The 15,705-nt window shown below is 48.5% G+C and overlaps 1 protein-coding gene across 1 annotated transcript; it reads right to left on the bottom strand.

Annotated features, from left to right (window-relative positions):
• Positions 1-1,588: 1,588 nt before the first annotated feature.
• On the bottom strand, positions 1,589-14,749 carry LOC101994421 (zinc finger protein 33B-like). Its single transcript, XM_026787034.1, has 5 exons — positions 14,611-14,749; positions 11,322-11,365; positions 5,511-5,637; positions 5,030-5,113; positions 1,589-4,106 (listed from the first exon to the last, which is right to left on the bottom strand). The coding sequence occupies exons 2-5, from the start codon at positions 11,340-11,342 to the stop codon at positions 2,356-2,358; spliced, it is 1,983 nt and encodes a 660-aa protein (XP_026642835.1). The 5' UTR covers positions 11,343-11,365; positions 14,611-14,749; the 3' UTR covers positions 1,589-2,355.
• Positions 14,750-15,705: the final 956 nt, after the last annotated feature.

Genomic DNA, 15,705 nt, shown 5'->3' with positions numbered 1-15,705 from the left:
ATTTGTCTTCACTGTAAAACCTTTCAACCTCGGGTACTCTGTTATTGCAGCAGCAAATGGCCGAAGATAAGCAAGGGCTGAAGTCACAAGTGAGTGCCCAAAGTTGCCCCCATCCCACTCCATTCATGGAAACCCCACATGACCCCTGTGCCTGTAGCCAGTGAGCTCTACGTACTGGTAGCCAGAGGATCTGGAGACCAGACAGAGACAGACCAAAGTCAGGTGAAGACACATCCTCTCTGTCACTTCCTGCGCTGTGCTCTGTGCACAGACGGCCTCATATTTAGCTTTCATGTGAAAGAGGAGGAGGTAGAGGAGGAGAAAATAATCCCAAAGATGCTGCGTTCTCTGAGGGGGTAGGATGTTACAGAATTTGTTTCTCTTTAACAAGAGTGGGACAATATCTGGAAAGGGAAGTCAGGCTGGCATACATGTGGTGCGACCAGGGCCTCGGAGCTCCCAGGGCTTAGGTATTTTCTTTCCGCTCTCCAGAAAGGAGATGTTGTTCTGCATAGTGTATCCATTCCTTTGAAAAGCCAGACTTTTATTTTTCAGACATTATAGATCCACACAGCTATGGGGCTAGGGAGATGACTCAGCAGTTAGTCTCGGTGTGTAAGAGGGGACTAGGTTTTGGATCCCCAGAACCCATGTGTCAGATGTGGAGGGGAGGGCTGTAATTCCAACCTCCAAAGGAATCAAGGGTTTCCCAGGGCAAGCTGACAAGCAAGACTAGCCCCATAAGAGAACTCTGTGTTTGGTTGCGTGGCCTTGTCTCAGTGAGTAAGAGGAACAGCAATCCAGGGTGACTTCTGACATTAACCCCAGGACCTCCACATGCACAGACATATATGTGCATCCCCATTCCCACATACATGGACTCACATGCATGCAAAATATTCCTACACACACATGAAAATAGGAGAAATAAAGAAGTGAAACCGTCATTGTGTTGGGCACCTCTGAGAGGATTGGAGGCAGGAGGTTGAGAAACCCAACCCCAACTCTCTGGAGATGTGTGCTCTCTCTCCCCAACTGGGGTGGCTCCACAGCCCATATCTATCATCCTTAGTCTCTGCAGGTGCCATGTCCAGATAAATGGTTAAAGGTGCGACCACTCTTGGTACCCTGATCATCATCCCTATAATCTTAAAACTGGGCTTTTTGTCATTGCTTTGTTCTGTTTGTTTTGCAGCAAGGTCTTTGTACATAGGCCTGACTGGTCTGGAACTCTCTGTAGACCAGGCTGGCCTCAAATTCATAGAGATCTGCCTGCCTCTGAAGTGCTGGGATTAAAGGCCTGCACCCAGGTCATAAGTAGGATGTTTAAAAGTTCACCTTCCCCCTAGACAAAATTCCATAGAAGTTGAATTCAATAATTACAATCACACGACTCACCATTACGAGGTCACACTTTATTGGATATACATATCCAAATTCCCTTTTCAACTGACTTTAAATTTCTTTCTTCTTCCTCCTCTTCCTCTTCTTCTCTTTTACAAACTATCTGTCGTTAGATTTAGGGTTTTTGTGTGTTTAAAATGTTACTGTATGTATTATTACTGTGTGTGCATGCGTGTGTGTGTATGCACGCGCATGTGAACATGTGTGTGCCACAGTGCATGTTTGGAGTCAGAGGACAACCTTTACATAGGTTCCAGGAATCAACTGATGTCCTCAGGCTTGTGTAGCAAGAGCCCTTACCACCGAGCCACCTTGCTGGCCACTGCACAATCTTTTTAACTCAGCATTAAATGACCCCATCTTTGACATAGAGATTCCTTGCTCATGTTGCTTCCATTAGCTGTTCCTGGCATCTTCTTTACTTTCATTGCTTAGATTCCTAAACTTTTTTTTGGCCTTTTCCACTGTAGTTCTTTTTTCTTGGTCAATGTCCTCTTTATTATGGAAAAAATTAAATAAACTTCTAGGAAGCAAAGGAGAGAATATGCTGAAGAAAATCAAGATGGGTAGGCAAAAGATGGCTGTTTATTACAACTGAATCAGTAGCCGAAATTATCCTTGTTATGAAAGATCCATATTTCATTTTCTGTTAAGAACAGATGGCGTTCTGTTATCTGTCATGTAATGAGTTTCACGTCACATCTGAAATATAACTTCTAGTTAGACAATATTTCCACAAGGACATTTTTCTCCATATTCATTAAAAGTTTAGATTTTTTTTCCTTCAACAACATTGAATACCTGTTGAAAGCATTCATGTATTTGAAACATTCTTATGCTTTCAATCCTACATTAATTGTCTCGCTTCTATCACTTATAACCAGTTAGTGAATGCTTTCCTATATCTGTTGCCATGGTAGCATCAGGCCCACCCTTGGATTTTGTTGATGTTCAGCGAGCTTCACTCGTCGGTTCTGGTGTCTGCCCATGAAGGCTACTGGAAGACGCTTTCTTCTTGTGTTTTTTTCTCTGATGCTTGGTAAGAGCTGACCTCTGGCTGAAGCTTTTCTTGCATTCACTGCACTCGTAGGGTTTTTCCCCGGTGTGAATCCGCTCATGCTTGGTGAGGGCAGATTTCTCGTAGAAGGTTTTCCCACACTCGGGACACTTGTAGGGTTTTTCTCCTGTGTGGGTTCTCTGATGCACGACGAGGTTGGACTTGACACAGAAAGATCGCCAGCACTCGCTGCATTTGTAAGGCTTCTCTCCGGTGTGAGTCCTTTGGTGCTGTGTCAGGTTCGATTTCACGCAGAAGGTTTTCCCACACTCGTTACACTTGAAAGGTTTCTCCCCCGTGTGGGTTCTCTGGTGTATCTTGAGGGCGGATTTTTGGCAGAAGGACTTCCCACACTCGCTGCACTCATATGGTTTCTCTCCGGTGTGAGTCCTCTGGTGTTCGGTGAGGTTTGCCTTCACTGGGAAGGACTTGTCACACTCGTGACAAGCGTAGGGTTTGCTCTCCGGGTGTGAGCTCTGGTGTTGGGTAAGACCTGCTTTCTTAGCACAGCTTTCCTTACATCTGCGACACTCATGGGCTTTCGGACCTTGGCAAGCACTCTGGTTTTCACCCAGGGGTGATCTCCCACTTTCCTCCCCCTCATCAGGCTCCTCCTCCAGGGATGGTCCCTGACGCTGAGTGCATTTGGATCCCTTGAGGACGGCGGTCGGGGATGTCTTGCATTCGTTACCTTTGCGGTTTTTCTCTTTGGGGGTAGTTCTCTGAGTTAGGGCTGGGCGTGACTTCTTTAAGGCTGTGTGGCTGTCGGCACACTTGGGTTCTTCTGTTGTGCAGGTTCTCCGGTTCTTAGTAAGGCATGTCTCTCCATGAAGGGTTTCCCTATATTTCTCACATGAATTTTCTCCGACGTGCATTTTCCCATTTTGGCTGTGGGGTGAGTTTCTTAAGGCTCCCTCACTTGCGTTACGTTCGCCAGTCTTTCTTCCTGATTGCACTCTTTCATGTCGGATAAGATCTGACTTCTCACGACAGGATTTCTCAAGCGTATCACATCCACAGTGCTTCTCCCTTGGGTGAGTTCTTGAATGTTCATGTTTTGACTTCACACATGAGGATTTCCCACCTTTGTTGGCCTCTTGTGCCTTCCTTTCTCGAAGGGTTCTTAGAAAAGACTGGAACCTGAGCTTGTGGGCGGTGACTTGCATGCATTTACTATCCTGTCCTGTGTGAGCTGCCTCGTGCATAACAGAGCCTGTCTTTCTGTCTGAGGTCTTCCCAGAATTTGAATATCCAAGAAGCTGCTCCGAATGCAAGGCCTTCTGACGTGGAGCAAAACCCTCGAAAGGACTGTGGGGTCTCTTTCTTTGATCAGCTTCCCAGGTTTTGCTTCCTATGTGATCTTTTCCAAGCTTACTTTCAAGGGACTTAGACTCTCCTAAACCATCAAACTTTTTTGCATAGTTTGTGTTATCAGTAATTAGTCCTTCAACATTTCCCAAGCTTGTTGAGTGACACTTACAGTGTCTTTCTCTTGAGGCCACTGAGTTTGTGGTCAGATAAACTATTTCTTTTAGATCCTTGCTTTTCTTCTTAGTTAGTGTTTTGTTGTTGACAAATAAAACTTGACTCAAGTATTCGTCTTCATTTCCTTGGCTTGTTGCCATGTTATTGGCTCCCCAGACTTCTAGGAACATGAGAAATCAGCATATATTATACATCAAAATACAATGTTAAAGGAAAGAGTCTACACACACATGTCTTATGCTGACTTGATTCTGGGCTTTCTGACACACTCTGCTGGAAAGGAAGCCATTTTAAACAGGCGTTTCATCTAGACTTCTCATTGGGTAATACAAAAATGAAGACAAAGTCTCACGATGGAGTAGAAAGTGGGAGGGAATGAAGAAAATAACATCAGTAGCTTTGGTTTCTTACAAACATGGCCACTAAATGGCTAGAGAGCTGGAAATAAAACACAGCTGGGAACAAAGACTGTCAGACAAAGGACTCGTCCACAGTTACTAAAAACTGAGATAAACAGGAAACACTATCTATATCTATCTATCCATCTATCTATCTATCTATCTATCTATCTATCTATCTATCTATCTATCGAGACAGGGTCTAAATGTATAGCCCTGGTTGGCCTGGAACTCTCTGTGTAAGCCAGGCTGTACCACCTGCCTCTACCTCCCAAATGCTTCTATCAAAGGTGTGAGCCACCACACACAGCCTACAGAGAACATCTATACTTTCCAGGTGGATATCAGGCAGTGAGCATTTCTCTGAAATGCTCTGAAATTGTCTCTGAAAATTCTAGAGCCTCTCAAAGATTTTCTTTTTGTTGTTTATTTGTTTGTTTCTGTTTGAGACAGGGCCTCTCTTGGTCCCGGGCTGACCTTAAACTACTGACCCTCCTGCCTTTGTACTGGGATTAAAGACCTGGGCTGTGCTGGGCCTTTTATGCTCTGCTGGGGATCAAAGCTGGGGCTCTGTGCCTGCTAGGCCAGCACGCCACCAACTCTGCCACAGAGACATTCAAAGGAAGCGAGCCTTGCCCTGGCCACTAAGGCTCTGCCTTCTTCCTCCTCCTTGACATCAACTCACCTAAGAGGCTGCGACCTGGAGATTCCCAAGGACCTTCTCCCTGTTCCAACTTGCGTATCAGCTCAGGTTTGCTTACACTGCAGCCTGTGACGAGAAGATGACAAGGCTTGACATACTTCTGAGGCTGTGGTGTGTTTCACCAAAGCCACCGGCTAAGTTCCTGGGGGGAAGGGGCCACATGTATTTATCTCATCACTGCTCAGACCAGGGCTGAGTCCTTGACTGGAGGCACAGGCACCAGGTGAGTGACTGTGCGCATGAGTGCAGACAGGAGAGGGCTTCAGGCCCCCAGGAGCTGCAGCTTCAGGCAGATGGGAACTGCCCCATGTGAGTGCTGGGAATTGAACTCAAGTCCTCTGGGGAGCAGCAAGCACTCTTAAGTGCTGAGCCCCAGGCTTAAAACTTGACTCTTGACACTAATTTGACTTCTAAGGTAAGGAGCACAGGCTGATGGGAGCAGCCCGGGAGAGGCGGGGCTTACCCACGGCTTGCAGGTGCCTGTAGGTCTCCAGCATCACCTCCCTGTACAGGTGCCTCTGGGCAGCATCCAGCAACTGCCATTCCTTCTGAGTGAAGGTCACACACACATCTTTGAACAACACTTGTCCCTGCAACAGAGCAGTGGGGCTCAATTGGGAGGACTCACCACAAAGAACAGGGGGAGACACCTAAGGCACGTGGTCATTGCATACCAGAAAACAGCGTAAGGTTGTCTCACGTCCGCTTCTGTGTGCTGCACTTTGGAGGAGAAATGGCATCACCACAGAAACACCAGGAAAGCCAAAGTCACAGATTAACTCATAAAGCAGTAATGTCTACCCGGGTCTGGTCTGGCTGTGGAGGACACTTAGACAAGTAAGCCTGGGAGCTCATTTTTAAGGATCTTATGGTCTTGATATTTCCTATGCATTCAGACAGCAAGGAACTGTGGGAGATGTACTTCTTCCTTTAGTTCACTAGTCACCAAGGGTGTACGCATATGTGTGTGTATGTGTGTGTGGTGTATATATGTGTGTATGTATGTGCATGTTGTGCGTATGTGTGTATGTGCTTATATATGTGGATGTCTCTTATGAATGTATATGGATGCGTGTATATGTATGTGTGTATGAGAATGTGAGTCCATATATGTTCATTCCCGTGTGAAGGTGCAGACTCACACATGCCCCGATGTATGTGTGGTGGTCAGAGGACAGCCTTTGGATGTCCGCCCTCACCTCTCCACCTATTTTAAGACAGGATCTCTTCAGCTTAGACACTGCAGGCCAGCTGGCTGTGGGCTTCCGCGGTTTCCTGGCTCTGCCTCCCGCCCCCTAGCGGGGAGCACACTGGGATTACTGATGCTTGTGCAGCATCCCCTGAGTTTTACCTGGGCTTTCAGGAATGAACTCCAGCTGTCAGGTTTGTAGGATGAGTGCTTCTACACACTGAGTCATCTCCCCAGTACTAACTGGCAACCTTCACTCCCACAAATACTGCCATCCCCCTGCTTCTGTCCCTCAGTGCTGGCATTACAGACATATGTCTCCAGTGAATATCCCCCCCCACAAGCTGCTATCCCCCTGTCTCTGCCCCCAGTGCTGGTATTAGAGGTATATGTCTCCAATGAGCACCCTCCACCCACACACAAGCGGCCATCCCCCTGCCTCAGCACCCCAGGTGTATGCCATCATGCCTGGTTTTTTAACACGGGAGCTGGCGATCTGAACTCAGGTCCTCGTGTATAGCCAGCACTTCACCCTCCGAGTCTCTTCCCAGCCTTTCGGTTAGGATTTGGTTGTCTGCAAACAGCAAGCTCTGAGACCGCTTAGGGAACAATTGGAAGGACAGCTGACGTTAGAGGAGTCACAGGGAGAGAGGTACAGCAGGAGGAGACTGGAGGACCGGGTGAGACCAGAACAGTTCAGGTGGGGTTCAGACAGTTCAAACATCAGGAAAATGACATTTCTTCTGTAGACCAATGGCTTCCATCAGTACATCCTTGGCAGTCTTCAGTGTATACAAGCAGTCCACAAGCCAAAGCTCAGCAGCTCCATGGGGGGAGGGGGGCTACACACACACACAAAAGGCGGTAGCTATTCCAGTATTTTCCCAACACACCACTGACTTGGCTTGCTCACTCCTCAGGGTGCATAGCCCTTCTTGAGGATCATCTCTCTGGATAGTGGAGACACACAGTCAAGTCAACAAATACAGCTAGTTTTATATTTTGAAAGCAACACTCCAGAAAGCGTATTGGAGATTGACTTGAGAAACTGATTCTTGGGCTAGAGGGATGGCTCGGTGGTCAAGAGCACTGACTGCTCTTGGAGATGACCTGGCTTGGAGTCCAGCACCCACATGGAGGCTGACACATCTTTAATTTCAGTTCCAGGGGTCCAATGCTCTCTTCAGGACCTTTTGTCAGACAACACACCCATATACATTTTGAATTTATAAACAAACAAATGATTGAATGAATGAGTAACTGGTTCTCCATCACAGCTGATGCTGCCTCCCTGGGGTATCTGGCAACAGCTGTGGGCATCACGCTCTAAACTGAGAGGGTGCTGCTGCCATCTAGTGGCCTCATCCAGACACACAGCTAAACACCCTACAACAAAGGACTACCCCACCCTGAGTGACCAGGTTTCAGTGAGAACTAAAGGACTGTGGTAACAGACTGGTAACTATGGTAACAAGCCTTAGAGCCTTGGCAGTAGGGATGAGAGTGCTGGGACAGAGTCTGCATAGAGTTGACCAGGGAAGCAAAAGAAAGGAGCTTTGAAGGTGGTGAGTGGGCTCGGTGCTGGGGCCACGTACTCTAGTGAGTGGGCTCAGGGCTGGAGCCATGTACTGTCCTAATATGAGACCGAGAAAACCAAAGAATGCATCATGGAGAGAGGGAGAGACAAGAAAGGGGGGAGGAGGAAGGGAGTGAGGGAGAGGTGGGGGGGTTTCCTGGGTGCGTTATACTCTAGGGATGAGAAACACACGTGGTAGAGATGTCCAGGTGACAGGTGGACATAAGAGAAGTCTGGACTATGAAGAGAGATAAGGGACAACCCCACATTTTAGAGATCAGGCCTATTTCAACAGCATCCAGAACTGCTAGGAGGGAAACCGTTCACAAAGAACATGGAGGCTGGAGCAAAGGCAGATGACCCGTGCAGACAATGAGCAGGCCCTGAAGCACAAAAGGGGACCAGAAGCAGAACTTTGGGTCCACAGTGGCCCCAGAAATGACAGTCTCAAGAGTGAGAGAGTGACCCTCCAGTTTGTGTCAAGTACACCTCTCCCTTCTGCTCTTGAGAGAGAAGCAGGGAAGCAAGCCTCAGGCTTATCCCACAGAGGAGTGCAGGGAGGAGCTGTGGGAAGGCCAGGCTTTTCTATTAGCTTCTGGCAAGCAGTGAGGGGGTGGCAGGCACCTCGGGTACCTGTTTGCCTCACACCACAAACATAGGCTGGGCAGTGCCTCAGGTTTCCCTGCAGGGCCTAGTAAGGTCTTTAGGCTCAGAAGGTTGAGAGGAGGGGTTTGAGCAGAGCCGTGATCGGCAAATGGATTGCCAGGCTTCTGGGCAGATTCTCACCCCTGATGATTGACATCCAGGAAATCATTCCCTAGGACAGGCAGGAGACTGTTGTCCCCTGGAGTCTGTGAGAATTCCGAAGCCAGTCAGGAGCCGAGGACTATGCACAGTATCCTGACATGGTACTACTTTCCTTCAGGGCCATTCAGGGGAGATACACCATTAAGTCGATTCTGTTCTCTTTGTCAAAGGAGGGGTCCCCTCTCTCTTAGCTCCTTGTCTCAACCCATACACACTCGACATCCTAAGACATCTCCCGGCACCTCGTGTGCAAGGCCCCAAGCCAGGCGTCCACCTCACAGGAAAGCTAGCCGGAAAACTCAGCTCCATGCAGCACAGAAAATGCAGGCCAGTCACCCGAGCAACCAGCTGGGCAGCTGCAGCGAGGCCTCTGCCTCCCTAGGCACAGAAAACAGAAAAGACCGGTGGCTAGAGAATCACAGTCCAACAAGTGAGCTGGGGCAGGGACTCGCTGAGCACAGAACAAACGCAGCAGGAACAAGAAGCTGTAGCCTAAAAGCCCTGAGATGGGAAGAGAGCAAAGAGTAAAATGAGTTTAAAATATTGAAGAGCAAGCTGGGGCATAGCTCAGTGGTAGGGTGCTTGCCTGTAACGTGCAGGCCCCTAGGTTCAGTCCCCACTGCTGGAAAAAAAAAAAATAGATACTGAAGAAAATAATGATGGACTGGCAAGATGGCTCAGTGGGTAAAGGTGCTTGCTGCCAAGCCTGAGTTGGGTCCTCAGAGCCATGTGGTAGAAAGGAAGAACTGGCTCCGAGACGGGCCCTCTGACCTCCACTTGTGCACAGTGGCACACGCTCCTCAAAATAAATAAATAAATAAATAAATAAATAAATAAATAAATAAATAAAGTTTTTAAAGAGAATATTTAAACATTCAAGTCAGTGTCTCCAAGTTGATATAAGGTGGGCATTTTCTATGAGAAAAGAAAGGGCACAGAAATGCTAAGTATTTTCTTGTTGATTGGAGGAAATAGAAAAACACCCCCCTCAGGGAAAGCATGAGGACAGAATGCTTAATGGACAACCCTCTTGTGGAAGCTGGGAGTGAGGAGATGAAAGTGAGGGGATCCAGACGGTGGGGGCAGGGGGAGGCTTGGGAGGGATTCTGGGTGGCCAGGGCCGAGGAGGAGTTAGGAAGAACGCACATGGAGGAGGAACTGGGGGGAGGGGTCTTCAGGACCGGGGCGGGGCTTCTCTCTGCGGGGACAGACTGGAGGAAGAAGAGACGAGCAGGCATGACGGCCTGGTGAAGTATCTGACTCCAGAGGACAGGTGAGAAAGAGGAGGTGACAGCAGATACACAGTAACAAGAGCCACCCACTTCTCGTTCTCTACAGTGCTGTGACACTGTAAACGGCCTTTCTCCCAGACTCCCTGAGCGTTCCCTCGTTCACAGGACTGAGCAGGACACGGGCATTTCAGGTTCAGAGGGCAGACCCGCAGTCACACTGTGCAATGTGCACTGCAGCCTCCATCCAAACTCAGCAGAATCCCAAAGAGAACAAAGCCCATCGCCAGGCAATGGAGGCAACCGAGGCAGGTGGCCAGCCTGCGAGCGCTGTTGTGCCCCAAGAGAGGCAAAGATGCTGTCAGTCTCGCACAAAGCCAGGAATCATGGGTACCAAGCCTGAAGGACAGCTGCCACAGGAAGTGGTGCTGAGGCTGAAGCAGGCCACACCCCCAGCAGCCATCTGGGATGAAGTCATAAAATCAACCACTGAAAACAGCTGCTTCTCAGAAGCCGCACCGTCAGCACCAGGGGCCAGCAAAGAGAGCCTCAAACTCCCTTTCCACCTAAGTGGGGCTGGAGTTGATAATGAAGATGCTTGGCTCCCAGTGGCCAGAGGAGCAAAGACTCAGATTTTAAAGGCTTTGCATGTGGGCAAGACGGAACATAAAAAAACAAAAGTTAGCTCTCAGAACTTGGGCTCGAGGTGGCCTCCATACAACCAAATATCTAAGGTGCAACTTTGGGATTATGTCATATGAAAAGCTGATCCAACAGTCTATAGCCCTCAGTAGAAAGGGTATAATAAAAGTGTGTACTCAATAATGCTGCCAGACTCGTATAAAATAATCCAGGGAGGGAAGTTAACAGTGACTGGAACATTGTACACAATACTATATATGGGGCCAGCGAGTTGGCTCCGTGGGAAAGGGAGCTTGCCACCAAGACTACCCACCTGAATTTGATCCCCCATGACCTGATGGGTGAAAAGAGAACCCCCACAAGTGGTCCTCTGACCTCCACAAGAACAACATGGCATGCATACACTCCTCCTACCACCTACATAAATAAATACATTTTAAAATAATCATATTACAGCTAATAAACTATTGCCATTTTGTCATTGTATGCCGTAAAAAGGAAAGAAAAAATTACCAGAAAATGCATATTCAAATTTAAATTATTATTGTTTAAGTGGGTAGAAGATACACTACAAACGGTTAAAATGTGTGTTACACAAGGGAAGACGTAAGGGAAAAGGAAGAGCAGGTAGATTGTTTCCATAAAACCAACACTCAAGACAGCTGTGTGCGTCCATGTGACGTCACAGGTGGAAACAGTTTCTGAAACAGACAGCAAAACCAGGATGCCAGGAAAGCGAGGACGTGGTCAGATGAACGGAAATGACCGGAAAGGAAGCACGGTTACCAACAATGCAAAGAAACTCATATGAGGAACAAGCGGGGGATTCACCTGGGCTGTGTTCATGTCCATCTGTCCCTGGAGAGCTGCAGAGGCTGTGGAGAGGAAGAGGGCAAACCATCACTGTCAAGGTCCTCAGAGCCTTGCTAGAAATCTATTTGTGCGTGCTGACAAATGACCACATGGGGGCGCGATGTCACCCCCCCACCCTTCAGATGGCTGGGTAGATGGATGCTCAGGAAGTCTTATTGCCTCCTGGAGCTCAGAGAAAGTGAAAGTGGCCTGTCATCAGAAAAGCCAGCACTGGCTTCCTGCCGGCATTTCACAGTGATCATGGCCTCTTTGGCTTTGGCAGCAAACAGGCACAGCATCAGGTTAAGCTGGGAAAGAAGAAGCTAAGCAAATGGTTAGAGCAACTGACTCAGCCCATCTGCCTGCTTTGATGTGCGGGGTTTAATCTTATGAACAGAGTGTAGCAGTGTATCGAGCACCATGATGCCAGCACTCAAGAAACAGAGGCAGGAGGATGCAGCATTTGAGACCAGCCTGAGCTACATGGAAGACCCTGTTTCAGACAAACAAACACTGCAAAACAATAAGATAATCTTATAAAGGAAGGTGGGAAGGAGAAAGGGTACAGACATGTGTTTAAGTGCATGTGTATATACGTATGTGTGTGTAGATGCTGGGGGTGGACAGACAATAAAACTGTCTCTCCCTAGCTCGACCGATGTAACACACACTCAGGAGTTATTACTCAGTGTTTTCTACTTTTGTGTGTTTGGAATGTTTCTGCAATAAAAGGTGTAAATCAATTTATAGGTTTTGTTTCACTTTAAGACAGGATCTCACTATGTAGCCCTGACTGGACTGGAATTCTCAGCATAGACCAGGCTGGTTTCAAACCCAGAGATCCACTTGCCTCTTCTTCACAAGTTTCTGAGATGAAGGATGTGTGACATTGAACCTAGCATGTGTAAAACAATTTAACAACGAAGATGTTGTGTCTGTTGATTTACTTTCCTACATATATTTTAACTCCTTAACCCTATAACTCAAATCATTTATTTTTAAACTATTTTTTCTGTGTGTTTTGCATGTGTGTGTGTGTGTGTGTGTGTGTGTGTGTGTGTATGAACATGTGTGCAAATGCCCACTGAGACGGGATGATATCTGATTCTCTGGAGCTGGAGTTACAGGTGGCTGTGAGCTGCTTGGTGTGGGTGCTGGGAGCCAAACGCAGGCGTCTGCAAGTATAACAAGAGCTCTTAACTGCGAGGCCACCTCTCAAATCCCAGCTCAAGGAACGTATAGGGACTGCTGACGACAAGGGCCTTGGACTGAAAATTCGTTCCTTGGTTTCAGTGTCTCCAACTGAGTTTTGTTTCAAGAGACTCGATTTAGCTGAGACATGTGGACAAGAGGCCTGGGAGTCAGGGGGTCTCACTGATGCTCGTGGTCTGGTCACTAGCAAGTAACTTGCAGGCAAATGATAATGACCTAGTTACAGTTCTGGTTCCAGAGACTGATGTAGGTACCACTGTTGTTCTATGAGGAAACGGAGGTGAGGAATGATAGAGCCATTCTTAAGGAGGGCTAAGTTTCAAACCCTGGCAGTCTGTCCCTACCCCAGAAATGGTGTAGCTAAGGACTGCTAACTACAAAGCAGAATGACAGGCCCTCTAAGATGGTAATGGAAGCTTTGGCCCTGAAGTCTAGCTCTGCCTGTGAGTGTGAGGAGAGGGTGGTGGGAGGAGCTTCCAGGAGGAGGGGACAGTGCATCTGCCTGCATTTCCTCATCATCTTGTTCTCTCACCGTCCTCCCACGGAAGTCTCTTTTGCCAAGCAGCCTACCTCTTGTTCCCTTCCCGTGGGTGGCCCACGTCACCTCCTTCCCTTGGAAGCTGGCCCCGCTGCTGCCGCTGGACAGGTGTCTACTGAGATGTCACAGGGCAGAAGGCTCAGCAAGTGCTTCACAAGCTGAATGTGGAGGCTGCCTGTTTCTTGGGCCTCTGCCCTACAGCTGTGGAGCACTGCACCCCAGACGGGAGGTGTCTCCCGTGGGGGGGTCCTGCTTCTGATGTGCTCTTCTTTCTTACAGGAACCGTGATCCAGAGAACTTTGAACCTGACTGGAGGGAGTAAATTCAAGGAATTGGAGCCTTTGGCTGGATCTCTCTCTCATTCTCTCTCTCTCTCTCCCTCCTGAATATCACTGCTCTCTACAATGGTGGTTCTCAGAGTGAAGGTCCAGGCCAATGGCAACACCACCCAAACTAGACAGAAAGTTGAACTTAGAGACCTCTCCTCTCCATAGACATCCCAAGCTTCTGTACCCAGCGGCTGTTGGGCCTCAGCGCTTTGGCTGATTCTGGTACAGACTCTGAAAACTGCGAGAAGCCTAACTTAAGTTTGTAACTGCAGTGGGCACAGACAGGTGACCCAGGCAGCAGGGCTCGTTGGCCTTCATTGAAGAGTGATCCCAGGAGCCCTTAGGAAAGACTCCGGGTTCCTTCCTCCAAGAAGCAGGTCCTTGAGGAGGAGCCATGTGAAGCATGAGAGAGAGAGAGAGAGAGAGAGAGAGAGAGAGAGAGAGAGAGAGAGAGAGAGAGAGAGAGACTAGATTGAACGGAGCTTGTGATTTGAGGTTTGCATCCTCACTCTTCAGCAGACTCCGCCCCTCACCCTGCCCCCAGTCTTTTCTTCTGTTAGAACAGGGTTGTAACAGTGATCTCAGAACCAAATGGTGCTTAGGGCTTAATGAACAGGGGACGAAGGCCACTTCCAGATTCTGAGCAAATGCCACCATCCCTGCTAAAACCTATGTCAGGCACTGCCCAGAACACCTAAGAGGCAGGTTCAGGGAAGAACTCCCATGTACAGATGGGGAAACTGAGTCTCGGGTTCCTCTTCTTGCCGGTAGGGACTCAGCAATACTGCTAGAACTTGAGCTAAGAAACTGAGAGCAGCCTTTTCAGCTACAGAACCCTCACTGCCCTTGTCCTGATAGCCTCGGACAGGTGTCATCGGACTTGGTGCTCATCCCATGAAGCCTTGGAAGTCACTCGCCAGTTGCTATGGGGCTTAGAGTCCCAGCAGGTGGCTCTGATATCCGCTGGTTGCTATGGAGCTTAGAGTCCCAGCTCACTTTATCCGGACCACCAAGTCCGAGCCCAGTTTCTTCCCCTTGAAGAAGCCCACCTCCACCAGCCCGGAGCACACTCAGGGTCAGGGTCAGAAACCTCCCAGGACCCGCGCAGGTGTGTTTTAGCACGCAAGCCGCCCCCCGAGCCTGGCACTGCAACCCTCCAAATTGGCTCTCACCCGTGGGCGCGCCTGACCTGGGCACCGGGTCTCTGAGCGACGAGTGGACCCTGAGGATCTGAGGGATTCCTCCGAGCGCAGCGGGACGCGGGAGCGAACAATGAAGATGAACTGCACATGCGCAGCACAGCAGCTAGGGACCGGTTCCCGAGACCCTCTTAGCCTCCATCACATTCCAGACTCCGTTCCCACGGCGCCCGCGCCCCTCCTAGAGCTGCAGAGCTCCTGTCTAGCTAGAGAGCTGTGCCTAGCCACCTGCAACACCGTGGTCTCAGCGGCAAAGCCACAGGGAGAACAGTCGTGTTCACATCACGCGAGAAAAAAAAACAAGGAGGTGAAGTGTTTATAGAAAGTAAAACCACACATTCTTATCAAAGATCAATATTACCCTCAAGTTTTCTCTGCTCATGCACACGACACCTGCACACAAAAACTGGCTATCAAAAGTAATTCCCCAAAACCGTGGACGAAATCAAATACTCAAGTCAAAGGGGTATACGAGCAAAGGCACTGGTTTCTTCCCCAGAGATGACCATGGTTAATATTGGGTGATATGTTAAGATTTTTTTGTTTGTTTGTTTTTCGAGACAGGGTTCCTTTGCAGCTTTGGAAACTACCCTGGAACTAGCTCTTGTAGACAAGGCTGGCCTCGAACTCACATATCTGCCTGCTTCTGCCTCCCAAGTGCTGATTAAAAAAAAAAAAAAAACCGGATGGCGGTGACACACGCCTTTAATTCCAGCCAGCATTTGGGAGGCAAAGGCAGGCAGACCTCTGATTTCGTGGCCAGCCTGGTCTACAGAGTTCCAGCACAGCCAAGGCTACACAGAGCAACCCTGTCTCGAAGAAAACAAAAAAGGATTTAAAAAAGTTTGTGTATGTGTGAGTGGTTACATGCAGGTGAGTGCGGGTGTCCGTGGAGGCCAGAAGCATCCATCCCTGAAATTGGGGTTACAGGCAGTTGTGAACCATCTTAACTGGATGCTGGGATAGAACTCTGGTCCTCTGCAATCAATAAAAAGGCTTTTAATCACTGAGCCATCTTTACAGCCCCTGGACAATGCAGTTATTGAAAAATAACCCTTGGAGTTTAATTTTGGATTTAATTTTTT

Source organism: Microtus ochrogaster, linkage group LG8, assembly GCF_000317375.1.
Source record: "Microtus ochrogaster isolate Prairie Vole_2 linkage group LG8, MicOch1.0, whole genome shotgun sequence".
Lineage (NCBI taxonomy): Eukaryota > Metazoa > Chordata > Mammalia > Rodentia > Cricetidae > Microtus > Microtus ochrogaster.
The sequence above is the reverse complement of the archived record's forward strand: the minus strand, read 5'-3'. Positions and strand labels throughout refer to the sequence as shown.